Source organism: Leptonychotes weddellii, chromosome 2, assembly GCF_054177405.1.
Source record: "Leptonychotes weddellii isolate Sample4059 chromosome 2, ASM5417740v2, whole genome shotgun sequence".
In the NCBI taxonomy this organism is placed as follows: Eukaryota; Metazoa; Chordata; class Mammalia; order Carnivora; family Phocidae; genus Leptonychotes; species Leptonychotes weddellii.
Genome location: NC_138370.1, coordinates 61,218,913 through 61,231,954, shown reverse-complemented (window position 1 = coordinate 61,231,954; position 13,042 = coordinate 61,218,913). Strand labels below are relative to the sequence as shown.

At 41.6% G+C, this 13,042-nt stretch overlaps 2 protein-coding genes across 3 annotated transcripts; one reads left to right on the top strand and one right to left on the bottom strand.

Annotated features, from left to right (window-relative positions):
• Window positions 1–1,653: 1,653 nt before the first annotated feature.
• Window positions 1,654–4,353, bottom strand: LOC145720375 (uncharacterized). Its single transcript, XM_081813107.1, has 3 exons — window positions 4,278–4,353; window positions 2,630–2,989; window positions 1,654–2,012 (listed from the first exon to the last, which is right to left on the bottom strand). The coding sequence occupies exons 1-3, from the start codon at window positions 4,351–4,353 to the stop codon at window positions 1,654–1,656; spliced, it is 795 nt and encodes a 264-aa protein (XP_081669233.1).
• Window positions 2,762–10,905, top strand: NPY2R (neuropeptide Y receptor Y2). Of its 2 annotated transcripts, none has more exons than XM_006727269.3 (2): window positions 2,762–2,891; window positions 7,762–10,905. In XM_006727269.3, exon 2 carries the CDS (start codon window positions 7,790–7,792, stop codon window positions 8,936–8,938), a length of 1,149 nt encoding a protein of 382 aa, XP_006727332.1. In that variant the 5' UTR covers window positions 2,762–2,891; window positions 7,762–7,789; the 3' UTR covers window positions 8,939–10,905. The 2 variants fall into 2 exon arrangements, with proteins under 2 accessions (XP_006727332.1, XP_081667745.1); XM_081811619.1 differs by having other exon boundaries at window positions 2,789–2,891; window positions 7,781–10,905.
• Window positions 10,906–13,042: the final 2,137 nt, after the last annotated feature.

The following is a 13,042-nucleotide window of genomic DNA, read 5'->3' as shown; positions in this document are numbered from 1 at the left end:
CAGGCAGCAATAATCTTGTCCTGTCTCAATTTGGATTACTCCATATTTCACCACTCCTTCCACAAACTTCTATCGGCATCTTCATAGGGTTTCTCGGCATTCATCAGAGTGGTTCGTTGTTACCATAGTACATAGCATAGGCACATCAAAAGGTATCAGTTAGATCTTAATGCACAAAAATATCATGAGTTAACTGCCAAAACTATTCTTTTTTTAAAAAAGATTTTATTTATTTATTTGAGAGAGACAGAGCAAGAGCAAGAGCAAGAGAGAACACGAGCAGAGGGAGGGGCAGAGGGAGAGGCAGAAGCAGGACTCCCTGCAGAGCAGGGAGCTGGACCTGGCACTGGATCCCAGGATCTGAGATCACGACCTGAGCTGAAATCAAGAGTCGGATGTTTAACTGACCGAGCCACCCAGGCGCCCCATTGCCAAAACTATTCTTGATAATATGACATGCGATAAAGCAACTTTAACATCAATTGGTCGGTTTTTCATTCAGTTCTGTACTTTATTGGAAGAGACAGAGATCATTTAATCTTCTCGGAGCTCCTGAGGAGATGTCTGTGGAACTATGTGTGGTTTCTAAGGCGCACACATGTCTGTATGGGAATAAGATAAATATTTGTATAAGAGTGCTAGGCTGCTTTTGAAAGCCAGTTACAACGGAGGCAAAAATGTTCATAGAATCAATGTCAGTCAAGTCACTTGAGCCCTCTGAAGGAATTAATCTGATTGCTCATCTGCTTTCTTATATGTTTTTGTGGTTGTTATTTCAAGCCATTCCTAGCCTTCTAAAATTGCAACTGCCTGGTACAGAGTTCACTCTTCACAGGGGTAAATATATTAGGAAGCATTGAACTTGTTGCATAAAACACATGTGTGAGCAAGGAATATTTCCCCAAGGTAAGTAATATCTACCAAAATATTTCCAGTTCTGTTTACTTTTGTTTCTTGGTAATTGAAAAGCCCAAACTGCGTTGTTTTATAAATAATGTTTTATAAATAAATATGCTCCTGTAGGCATAATTCTACATTACCAGATGATCAATTTTAGATTACACTGTGTAAAGATGTTTACATATGCAGTGTTATTAGTGTGTGGGCAAGCCCAGATAAGACTGAAAATCTAATCATCTTCAGGGGATGCCATAACTAATATTTTTGAAAAGTATTATTTTGAGTTGTTTAACTTTTTTTTTTTTTCCTATTTCAGAGAAATTCCAAACAAACCAGTATGGGCATCCTCACTTCAGAAATGAAGAGACTGGTGCATAGAGGGAAAGTAATGTGTGCAAAACCTCAACACAGGATAGTTAAGAAAGACTTTAGCTTCCAATTTCAGGCATTTGTTTCCCTAACTTGGCAGGCTCTGCTGGCCCCTCTAAAAATGAACAAGGGAAAGAGAGACTGGTCGCAGACTTCTATAAGGAATGGCTCTAAATAGAGTTTCTGGGAGGAATCCCGAGGAAACAGACCTTGCAGCATTGTGGACTGACGCCACAGTCCTGTTTTGCTCAGATCCACTAACTGAGCTCGATGGGCTCAAGGCATTAGCAGAGGGCTTCTCCACGAAAAAGAGTATCCCAGAGGCACGCGCTCATAGAGGCACGAGTGGCTTGGGTCATGATCAAAGAGCGAAGGATCGGGAAATCAACTAACTGGAGAAAGAGACTGTGTTTCGTTTGTCACCCATTGTGTTCTCTTCCTATACAGCTTTTGCCCGGAGCCAGAGCGCACAACACACACGCCGCCTGCGGGCTTTTGAATCTGAACCCGCAACACCCAACTCGTAAACTGACACCTGTTAAAGGAATTGCCAATGGTGGGCAAAAGCATCTGAACTCGCTTTCCCTTCTCGTTGGAGCGCCGCGACCGCCCAGTTAGAGGAGCACCAGCGCCCTGCGCTCCAACCCCCCCCTCCCCGGCGAGGGTGCCCAGGGTTTGTCCTTGGCGCAGTTGTGCGGCGCTTTTCTGTGGTTCTGCGCGGGTCCAGCTCCCCACCTCTGCTCCTACGAGCAAACAAACAAACAAAAGAAGAAACAACTTCTGGTTGGACGTTGTGGGATTTTCTCAGCCCTTCCAAGGCGAGAGCCTCTGCCTCCACATCGGCCCCCTGCCACCTCGAGGTCTCCTCTTGCTCTCTGCGCCAGGGACCGCAGCACCCTCGTCCGAGGCTGGGTCCACCCGCCCCGCGGTCGCTTTCGCCTTCGACTTTCCCTGGCCAATTTGGTGAACCCCGACTCCAGGAGCTTCTCGCGGGGTCCTCTCTCGAGGAACTGAGAAGCGGAGAGCGAAGGTAGGGGTTTGTGGAAGGGAAAGGAGGCTGCGATGGTGCAAACGCCCAGAGTATCACACTTGGGGGTCACCCGGGAATTGGGGTGAAAGTAGCAGTTGCAGGTGGTAGTGGGGATCCGCGAGGGGGCGCCGAGCTGAGTAGGGTCCCGCCGCGCGGGCTTCCAAACCCGGAGGCAGAGGCGACACCGTGGACGCTGTCCCCCTCCCTCGCCACGGAAACTTCCGTCCAGCCCTTGGCGCGGCGGGACCGTCGCCCCCCACCTTCTGCACCTGTGCAGCCTCCATCTCCGTGCCCCCGCCCCCCACCGGCCTCGCAAGCTCTCCGGCTCACCCGGCTGCTGTGCGCGGCGCAGTGCGGTGCCGGAGCGCGCTTGGCCGCAGAGGTCGGCGGGAGAGCAGAGCAGCGCCAGCTCCCAGTGGCTCGCGCGCTCTTCCGCGCGGCGCTGGCTGTCCTGCCCGGTCGGAACGGACGCCGCTGGGCTTGCCTTTGGGGACCTTCCAGTGCCCTCTTCGGATCCGAGGGCTAGATAGTCATCGCACGGACGGGCGGCACACGTCTTGCTTCCACGTCTCAGCAGAAACGCCAGGGCCGGGTAAGTAAGTGTAAGTCCTAACTCTGATTCACATTCTGGCAACGAGAATATCCCCAAAAGAAGAGCTCTGGTCCTATGAAGAGGGTATAGGGGAGGTCCTCATGAGTGTGAGGACTTTTTTTTTTTTCCCCCTCTCACTTAGGTTGAGGGTGGGGGTTGGGTTGATACCATCACTATTTTCTACGTTAGCTAGAATTTTCCTTTTCTGCTGAAGGTTCTTACTTTTTCCTTGACCTTCTTAGAGAGAGGTCATCATCTTTCCAGAGCAGCAAGTTGTTACTGTTTCTGTCTCTTAAAAAAAAAAAAAAAAAATCAAACACCTGTCTAAAGCAGAAGGTTATATTGGATTCTCCAAAGCTGTTCAAGAATGAATACGTTTATTTAAGCATTCATTAGTTTTGCACCAGAAGGGCTCACCCACTGGGTAGGAGCATATGGTGCACGAGGAGGAGGCAAAAGTAAAAGCTTTAAGACATTTTGCAATAAGGTCACATCATTTAAACTCAGTGACATGAAATAGACAATGCTGTTGGCAAGGAAAGGCCAGAAGTTCAAACACAGGGTAAATGATCCATTACCAGACCCTTAGGTGAATAGTTTCAACTTTCTGCTTATGAAGCAAACAGTTATGTCTTGGATGTAGCATTCTTGGAGTCCACTGCCTTTTCCCTAGGAATAAGTATGGGGTGTGTGGCATGATTTCTGGGATTTTTCCCTGGCAAACACTCCTGGAAGGTTTTGTGATTGACAAGATGTTAAGTTTTATTAAGACCAACCTGTGGTAATAAGAGTTCTGTTGCAAAAGGCCCCGCAAATTTAAATATACAGCTAAAGCAGAAACTGGTTTCCCACTCAGGTAATTTGAAGTTCTTTATCTCTGAAAAAAGAAGCCTGAAGCCATTTTCCTATTCTACAAAGAAATATTTCTAGGGCGCCTGGGTGGCTTAGTTGGTTAAGCGACTGCCTTCGGCTCAGGTCATGATCCTGGAGTCCCGGGATCGAGTCCCACGTCGGGCTCCCTGATCAGCAGGGAGTCTGCTTCTCTCTTTGACCCTCCCCCCTCTCATGCTCTCTATCTCATTCTCTCTCTCAAATAAATAAATAAAATCTTTAAAAAAAAAAAAAAGAAATATTTCTATAACGGAAACTCTGAAGATTCACTTATTCAAGAAAACTCTACCATTCACAGTTCTAAAATGATTTGACCCATGTGAATGCTTTCTATTGCTTTGTTTCAAAGAAAGGTTTTTCCCTCATCTACTTATCTTTTATTGTTGTGCTTTTGAGTTTTGAATCAGTCAGCTCCCTTTATGTACTCTCTTTTCCTCTTCCACTTTTCCAGAAGCCCAATCATAAAATGATACATTCTCTAGGGAGTGCTCTGACCTGGCTGAAAGCCAGCAGTGTGCTTGAGAACTGTGATTAGTGTCCAAATGCAAACTGCCTGTAGATCAATAACCATTCCTGCAGCGAAGCTTTAAATAAAAGGGCTCTGAAATAAAGAAAATGGAACTGAAAAGAAAAGAACAAAATAAGTTAATAAATAAACTAATATCCTTCTCTCTCAGGCTTACTCTCAATTTAGCTTGTGGCAAACCTCAAACTCAGACCTCATGGAGTCTTGTTAATCCTGTTAATGAGTTGTTAGGATTAACTAATTGTGCTGAGGTTAGGGGGAATGATAGAGCCTACCAAATATACACTCCAAGATTTAGATAATTAGTTTCACTTTTTTTTTCTCTAATTTCTAGAAAATAGAGGCAAATACAAAAGAGGGTCTAGGCTCCTTGGAACATGTTATTTGAAATTTATGCAGACAGAACTAGAATATATCAGTAAAGCCAATATATGAATATATGGGGAAATCTCTCTCTCTCTCTCTCTCTGCAATAAGGCTCCTGTAAGGGTGTGTGTGTGTGTGTATGTGTGTGTGTGTGTGTGTGTGTGTGTTTGATAGGCCCCTGAGATAGGAAGTTTCCTTATGGTGTATACTGACTGGAAGTTTTTAATGCTCTAATCAGGGATTGAATTAGGAGGGACCTTGGAACAACTTTATTGCAAGGGTGGTTACCTGACTAAGAATCAGAAAATAAGCATGAGGATGTCATATCAGAGCAAGGAATTCCGTACAGGCAATTATCTTAAGGAAAGGAAAGGAATTGTTACTTTGTATTTTGCTGACTTCAAGTATTCAGTAAAATTATGTTTTCCTTTAGCTTCGCATTTGTTTTGCCAAATGATTGAGTACCGTTAATGTGTTAGATACTGTGCTAAGGATTAAACAATGGATGGAAAAGATCCAGTTTCTGTCCTGAAAGAGATGGCTGTGGTGGGGAAATAATTGCACTGTGGCTTATGCTTCTTGCAGTATTAGAAGTGAACACAGATTGTTGGGGTAACTGAGAGGCTTCCCAGTTGAGAATGGGGAAAGCAGAGAGGCATGAGAAAAGCTGATGCATCGCTGGAATTGGAAACAGTTTAGTATGACTAAGGCATAACATATGCGTTGATATGTCAGGAGAGATGAAGCCAGAGGATAGGCAGGAATGCGTTCAAGAAAAGCTTTGAATGTCATATAATGGAGTTGGGATTATCTTCTGTAGGCCAGTGTTATCAACTTCTATGTGCAGAACCATTAGTGGGAGAGCAAATTAATGACAACATATATGCATGGTATCAGCAGATCATGCAAAACAGAACCTGTTCCAGAATGTAAGGGAGGGAAAATTAAATGCAGAGAATTGATTACACAAGTGATGGAAGCCGAACAGAGGATGTTGAGGCCACTCAAGGATTAGCAAGAGCAAAGAGTCATTACTACCCCCAGCCAGAGGGATACAGGGAGTATTTGGTGTGACCAAAGCCCAGGGACTAGGGCCATCCACTGGAAATAAAATCACTGTGGACTAGTCCTGTGGGAACCAGAGCCACAGAGGGGCTATGGAGGCACTTCCCAGAGGAGAGAGGGAGGGAAAAGAAGACAGAGGCTTCTCCCTCCCTCTGTCCTCTAATTACCTGCCAGTGCTTCCTATGAGCAAACTCAGCCAGCGTCCCGAAGACTTGGGAGCCTGAAAATACAGTCTGCAAGAGTTAGCCCTCCAGAGGAAGGGTAAGGAATGGAGCTGGGGGCCCACCCAGACTTTGTCTGTGGGCTGAATAAATATGACTCATCTACCAATGTAGGTAGATGCCATTATGATTAATAAAAACCAAATTTATTTAAAAGAGGTTCTGAATTAATGGTGGCAGCCTTTTGTCATTATGACTACATTCAAAACTTACTATGATGTTGGGCTCTGGATGTTTTTACAAGCTTGCAAAGAGAATTTCACATTAGAAACCAATATATTATATTGTTTTAAGCAGTCTGGAGACATGGGGGAAATGATATGATTACATCTGAATGTCAGAAAGACAATTTTAATGTCAGAGTATGCTCTTTCTCATCAAAGGTAAGAGCCTGTGAGTGGAAACCTTATCCTGTTGTCATTCCCCCAGCACAAATCCTAGGTTCTTGACATAGATTTTTAAATGCTTGCTGAATGCATGTTAGAGTAAGTGCAAGGATCACAAGGGTGGAGCCAGGCCTGGCATTTTGCAGATACTCAATTATTATTGTCAAGTGAATGAATGAATGAATGAATGAATGAATGAAAGCAGGAGAAGAGGAGGTGACATAAGTCAGAAGACTATTAGAGTAATTGTGGTAAGAAATCAAGAAGGACAAAGTCAATGTGGCAGAAATGACGAGGACCATTGAGAGAGGTATATCAGATCAGTCTGAGGGTTCTCTTAGATGTGGGGGCTAAAGGTGTTGACAGAGCCTAGAATGGTTACCTGCTTTTTATCTTTACCTGGTGTAATCCATGGGGATAGCATTGACTAGAGTAGGGCATGCAGAAGGAAAAGTCTTGGGGGGCTGTAATTGGGGAAGAAAAGTATCAAAACTTTGATATTTAGAGGTTAGAGAGAGATATACTTCAGATTTGGACATGCTTTTCATATAAATCCTGTGTGGGATTCTGCTGTATGTCAGTAGGAAGTTGATTTCAGATCATCAAAAAATGCAACTGTTTTACACAGGCTACCTATTTTTAACACTAACCCAAACACTAGAAGAAATGGCTATGGAATGGAATCTGCTCAGTTTATCTTAAATATGTTATACTCCCAAAGTCCAGGCACCATGCAAAGGGTTTTAATATTTTTCTCTTTTCTATGCAATTTGCTGCTATATTTATAAATTTAAAGCAGTCAAGGTATTGAAGGCCATTTTCTTTGTGTACCTTAAAATTAATTTGATGAGGGGCGCCTGGGTGGCTCAGTCGGTTAAGCGACTGCCTTCGGCTCAGGTCATGATCCTGGAGTCCCGGGATCGAGTCCCGCATCGGGCTCCCAGCTCGGCAGGGAGTCTGCTTCTCCCTCTGACCCTCCTCCCTCTCATGCTCTCTGTCTCTCATTCTCTCTGTCTCAAATAAATAAATAACATCTTTGAAAAAAAAATTAATTTGATGAGTTCATAGAAGTTATAAAATTAATTGGTAAAGTTTCTAACATTCATCCCACTTAAAATAGATTGACTCAATTTGGTAGCATTCACACTGAAATTATATCTATACTATAGGTATTACATTTTACCATTGTAATATATATTTCAGGGACCTGGTTTAATTCATCCATATTTGCAAATAGACTCATTAATGGGCCTGCTTTATTAAAATGTTGCACTATGTGCAATTTTAGGGATCAGGGGACAGGTATTTTGAGCCCTAATCAAAATGAAACCAATCCATTTGTGATACTCCTTCGTGTCGCCCTTATGTTTTCCTTGTTCCATATTTCTTCTTCTTCTTCTTCTTCATTTTTCTAGTTGTAGATTCTTGTTCTAGTTGCTGAAAATGGGCCCAGTAGGTGCAGAGGCTGATGAGAACCAGACAGTGGAAGAAATGAAGGTGGAGAAGTATCATCCACAGCAAACCACTCCTAGAGGTGAGCTGGCCCCCGACCCTGAGCCAGAGCTTATAGACAGCACCATGCTGATTGAGGTACGGATTATCCTCATATTAGCTTATTGCTCCATCATCTTGCTTGGGGTAATTGGAAACTCTTTGGTGATTCATGTGGTGATCAAATTCAAGAGCATGCGCACAGTAACCAACTTTTTCATTGCCAATCTGGCTGTGGCAGATCTTCTGGTGAACACCCTGTGCTTGCCATTCACTCTTACGTACACCTTGATGGGGGAGTGGAAAATGGGTCTTGTCCTATGCCACCTGGTTCCCTATGCCCAGGGCCTGGCAGTACAAGTGTCCACCATCACCTTGACAGTCATTGCCCTGGACCGGCACCGTTGCATCGTCTACCACCTGGAGAGCAAGATCTCCAAGAGAATCAGCTTCCTGATTATTGGCATGGCCTGGGGCATCAGCGCCCTGCTAGCCAGCCCCCTGGCCATCTTCCGCGAGTATTCGCTGATTGAGATTATTCCTGACTTTGAGATTGTGGTCTGTACAGAGAAGTGGCCTGGCGAGGAGAAGAACATCTATGGCACTGTCTACAGCCTTTCTTCCTTGCTAATCCTGTATGTGTTGCCTCTTTGCATCATATCCTTTTCCTACACCCGTATCTGGAGTAAACTTAAGAACCATGTGAGCCCTGGAGCTGCCAATGATCACTACCATCAGCGAAGGCAGAAGACCACCAAAATGCTGGTGTGTGTGGTCGTGGTGTTTGCGGTCAGCTGGTTGCCTCTCCACGCCTTCCAGCTTGCTGTGGACATTGACAACCAAGTCCTCGACCTGAAGGAGTACAAACTCATCTTCACCGTGCTCCACATTATCGCCATGTGTTCCACCTTTGCCAACCCCCTCCTCTATGGCTGGATGAACAGCAACTATAGGAAGGCTTTCCTCGCAGCCTTCCGCTGTGAGCAGAGGTTGGATGCCATCCACTCTGAGGTGTCTGTGACATTCAAGACTAAAAAGAACCTGGAAGTCAAAAAGAACAATGGCCCCCGTGACTCTTTCACGGAGGCTACCAACGTCTAAGGAAGCTCTGGTATGAAAATTGGTAGCTGAATTCTGACCAGAGCTATAAATCTGGTTGAGGAGAGCTCCCAGGTGCATCCTGATTTCCCACTTTAAGGAGGAAAAGGAGGATCTGAATGGAAGCATCTGCAGTAGAATCTGTGGAAACCTGGGTGGCAAAGCGTTGGTGAAAAGACTCCTATTCAAAGATACAACACACAGTTTGCCTATGGTTGCTTGGATGGTCGGTCAAAGTCTGAGTAAAAGCAGAGAGGGATGCTTTTGACTACTTCCCAGAATGAAGGAAACCCGAACAAGGAATTGGCATTATCAGCATTGCTAAAAAATGGTGGCTAAATAAGTTGCCTTTCAAATCATATTAGGGCGTCGACAGGGGGTGATGTGCTGCTCACTGCCCCCTCATCTGAGGAAAAGACTACCCAAAATCAATTTCCCTAGGGAGCCACAGGCTCTTCTTTATTGTATTTTTTTAAAATTATTCTTCCTATGGACCAATCCTTCAGGGAGCATTACCAACTATTTGAACGACTTACAGGAAATAAGCTGAAATTTGCTATATAATTAGTATTTTGGCCAGTGATGGGGGAAATCTTTATTCAGTTAGCCAATTGTTCTTAAAACCAAATGCACATTTAGTGAAAACTTTCTTCAACTCAGAAGAGAAGGCTGAAATTCTCAGAATTATAGAAATGTAAACAGTCATGTAGCTTCTCATTTCAAGTTGTGACTGCTTTATATAGATACTATTTACCTAACAAATAAGCATACAGCTCAAAACTTTTAATCACTTCTAATTGTTGTATCCTTTGGAACATGTATTATTCCTATGTTAGAGCTGAGTTTGTCTTCACTACAAATTAATTCCGATTAGGAAATAATTTTTGTGGCATTTTGCAACATTTTGTGGTTATTTGTAAACAGTTTTTGCATAGATACGTAGCTCTAATGTGTTTACAGAACACTGCAGTGTTATTTTTTGAAATTCATCTTCCATGGACCCATTCAGAATTAATAAAACAATATAATTTCATCAAAATGGAACCACCTGGTAAGAGATATTAAAAACATTGCATTCATTACACTTTGCAAACATTCTATTTGGACCAATTTAAACATAAATTATCCTCCTCTCAAAATACTTAGCTATGTATTTTGGATAACTTATAAATATATACATAATAAAATTTTACCTATAAATAGTGGAGTGTAGATGCTATAATATTTTTCATTGAATGATTTTGGGAACACAATTTTTATTTCAATAGTACCCAATCAGAGATGCTTAAAACCCTAGTATGTTTATGAAAACTCACTGAGATGTTAAAATATTTGTACTTCTTTGGGTGCTGTTAAAGAAGATTTATTGTAATCACATTTTGTCAGTATGACTGAATTTGTGAATAGATTTCTTAAATTTTAAAAAGCTTCAATATGAATATTACATTTAGTTACAAACATTAACTTTATGAACAGGAGAGTTTCATTTTATGGATATATTTAAAATTCATACTATGGCTCTTGTTGAATTACTTCCAATGAAGAAGTAAAGCTCTTGATGTGGACTTGACGTGGGCTTCAGTGGAATACTGAAAAAGAATGAAAACAGTGAAAGAGTAAGAAGTAAACAAAAAATAATATATATATGTAACATGTCATGTAATGGATGAGTTGATTTTTCTGTTGGACTTGACATAACTATCCAAGAAGAAGCTTTTTGTCCTTTAAATAGCAGTTACTTTGTTTAAGATGTTAATAGATAATTGTGGTTAAAAGTGTTGTCTTTCCCTCTTGGAGAATTCTTACCCTGAAGGAAATGTGTATGTTACTGTATCACCAGTTGTAGTAGTAAATTATTGGAATCCAATTAATGATCCATTAATATATGTGATCTAATTAATTCTGTTAACCCATTAACAAAGTATCTTATGTAGTGATTTTATCTGTTGAAATAAAAAGACTTTGGGAAATTAGAGAAATTGTGTGATTTTTATATCAGAGTTTCTGTCCAAGATGAAATAGTAGGCCTTTGACACAACCAAAAAAAGGAAAATAATGGTGACTCCTAGATAGTTTAGCTCTCTTTCCTTTCTGTACATGAACATGAGTCAATGTGTTCACTCCTATGGCTGCAATTATAATTCATATTTTTGCAGTGTTTGAATCTTTAAGACCAGACCTTTTTTTTATCTTCAAACCTGTATCTTCATCAGCTGACTTGACATGTCTACATGGGTGTCTCATCAGCGGATTAAATCGAACATGTCTAAAACAGAACCTGCCATTTTGATCCACACCCCACTTCACCTCTACTTTGTTTTCCTGTATTTCTTTTCTAATCATGATGCTGCTATTAATCTAGTTCCCTAAAGCCTTACACTTTGGAGTCACCCTTGACACTTGTGTCTCCTCATCACACATGTCCAATCAATTCCCACATTTTGTTCTAATTCCTAGATGTTGCTTGCATCAGTTCATTTTTCTTCATCCTTATGCTCCCCACCATAGTTCAGGTTGTGATTATCTTCCTAGACCCAGTATTATCTCTCATCTGGTTTAATGTTACAGCTTCCTAATTGGTCTCTCTATATCCAGTCATCTTCCTATCCAATTCACCTTTTACCCACCTGCCAGAGTTATTTTTCAAAAACTCAAATTTTATCAAATCACTCTTCTGATGACAACTCTTCAGTGTCTCCTCATCATCCTTATGCTAGAGTCAAAATCTTTTTATGACTTGGAAGGCTCTTTAGTACCTGACTCTACTTACACGTTTTATCCCTTGCAAATTCTCTTTCTATAATTTTTGCTGCTAGATTTTAAGCATATGAGGGCGGGGGACAGAGACTCTTTTAATCATTGTGGTACCACAGGTATTTGCAGCTTCTGGCACCAATTAGTGATCAATAACTATCCATCAAGGAAACTGAGTCAATGAGTCAAGTAAATATTAAAGCCAAGATTTGAAGATAGAGCTGTAAGATTGTAAACCATACACTTGTCCTAGTTTTGTTATACAACTTGTAGGAAAGTAAGGGTTTAGCCATACAGGAGTCAAGGAAAGATGCATATTTGTTCCAGATTAGGGTTTTTATTGAAGGCCATTAAGTATAACACTTGTATAATTGGGAAGGGCTCTATACATATACTCCATTTAGGGTTCACTCAAAATTATCTAGAACCTTGCACAAGGGAAGCATAGAAAAGCCAGTGCATTATACTCGTCATAATTCAGATAACTGAAAAGAAGTCAAGCTAGGTATTTCCAGCAAAAAGTCATTTAATACAGGAAATTAAAATCTTGCAAAACCACTGGAAGAATTGGAGAAGTGAAGGTGAGGAAAAGCTGCCACTGGCATTGAAGAAACCAGGAAGTGAGTATTATACTTAAAGTCATGAGTATTATACTTAAAAAAAAAAAAAAAAAAACAGCTCCCAACAGCTATTTTTTTAGTGGCTATAATTAGAGAGTATGGATAGAATCATACGAAACCATACGAAATCATACGAAACCACTTTTCATGCCTACAACAGAGAGTGGACGATGTACAGGACGGAGTACAGGTGTATCCATTAAAATCTTATTGCCTCCTAATGTCTGTTGATAGATGAATGGACACACACACACACACACACACACACACACACACACACAGGAATATTACGCAGCCATAAAAAATGAGATTTTGCCATGTGTGACAACATGGATGGGTATTATGTCTAGTGAAATAAGTCAGACAGAGAAAGACAAATACCATATGATTTTACTTGTATAGGGAATCTAGAAAACAAAACAAACAAAAATTTATGGGAGCTAACCCGTAAATACAGAGAACAAACTGATGCCCGCTTGAGTGGAGGGTGGTAGGAAATGGGCAAAATAAGTGAAGGGGAATGGGAGGTACAGGCTTCCAGTTATGGAATGAATAAGTCAAGACATAAAAAGTATAGTATAGGGAATATGGTCAATGGTTTTGTAATCGCTTTGTATGGTGTCAGATGATAGCTACACTTGTGAGCATAGTATAACATATAGACTTGTCCAATCACTGTATTGTACATCTGAAACTAATGTAATATGTGTCAACGAGATTTCAATTAAAAAAA

Coding starts and splice junctions, on each gene's coding strand:
- NPY2R (XM_006727269.3), top strand. CDS start 7,790: ATGGGCCCAGTAGGTGCAGAGGCTGATGAGAACCAGACAGTGGAAGAA.
- LOC145720375 (XM_081813107.1), bottom strand. CDS start 4,353: ATGGTTATTGATCTACAGGCAGTTTGCATTTGGACACTAATCACAGTT. Junction 2,990..4,277: donor CACTGCTGGCTTTCAGCCAG/GTCAGAGCACTC, acceptor CACACTCATGAG/GACCTCCCCTATACCCTCTT. Junction 2,013..2,629: donor GCGCCGCGCACAGCAGCCGG/GTGAGCCGGAGA, acceptor GTTTGCTCGTAG/GAGCAGAGGTGGGGAGCTGG.